Source organism: Passer montanus, unplaced genomic scaffold, assembly GCF_014805655.1.
Source record: "Passer montanus isolate IOZ18808 unplaced genomic scaffold, ASM1480565v1 scaffold11095, whole genome shotgun sequence".
In the NCBI taxonomy this organism is placed as follows: Eukaryota; Metazoa; Chordata; class Aves; order Passeriformes; family Passeridae; genus Passer; species Passer montanus.
The window spans coordinates 1-312 of NW_024357720.1; the positions used below are offsets into that span (position 1 = coordinate 1).

The following is a 312-nucleotide window of genomic DNA, read 5'->3' on the forward strand; positions in this document are numbered from 1 at the left end:
CCAGCCTCACCCGCCAGCCTCTTCATCCAGGAGGCCTCGTCGATGCCCAGGTTGTTGACCACGATGCGCAGGATGTGGCCCAGCAGGGCGTTGAGGTGGTGGCCGGTGACGTCGGTGGCCCAGGGGCCCTGGGGGGCGGCGTCGGGGCCGCGCTCCCACCAGCGGGGCAGGTAGTGGCACAGCATGGGCAGCGTCACCTCGATGACGTGTGGCATCTCCGTGTAGCGCGCCCCCGAGTCCGCCAGGCCGCCGATGTCACCCATGAGCCGCTCCAGGTCCGGCAGGTCAGGACACAGCTCCTCCACCCGCGAG

General features: G+C 70.8%; 1 protein-coding gene across 1 annotated transcript; it reads right to left on the minus strand.

The window, feature by feature from the left end:
• Positions 1-10: 10 nt before the first annotated feature.
• On the minus strand, positions 11-306 carry LOC120512696 (ryanodine receptor 1-like; the record flags this gene model as incomplete). The annotated part of the gene is made up of 1 exon (XM_039731295.1): positions 11-306. A coding segment is annotated over exon 1 (253 nt), but the record flags the coding sequence as incomplete, so codon positions are not given.
• Positions 307-312: the final 6 nt, after the last annotated feature.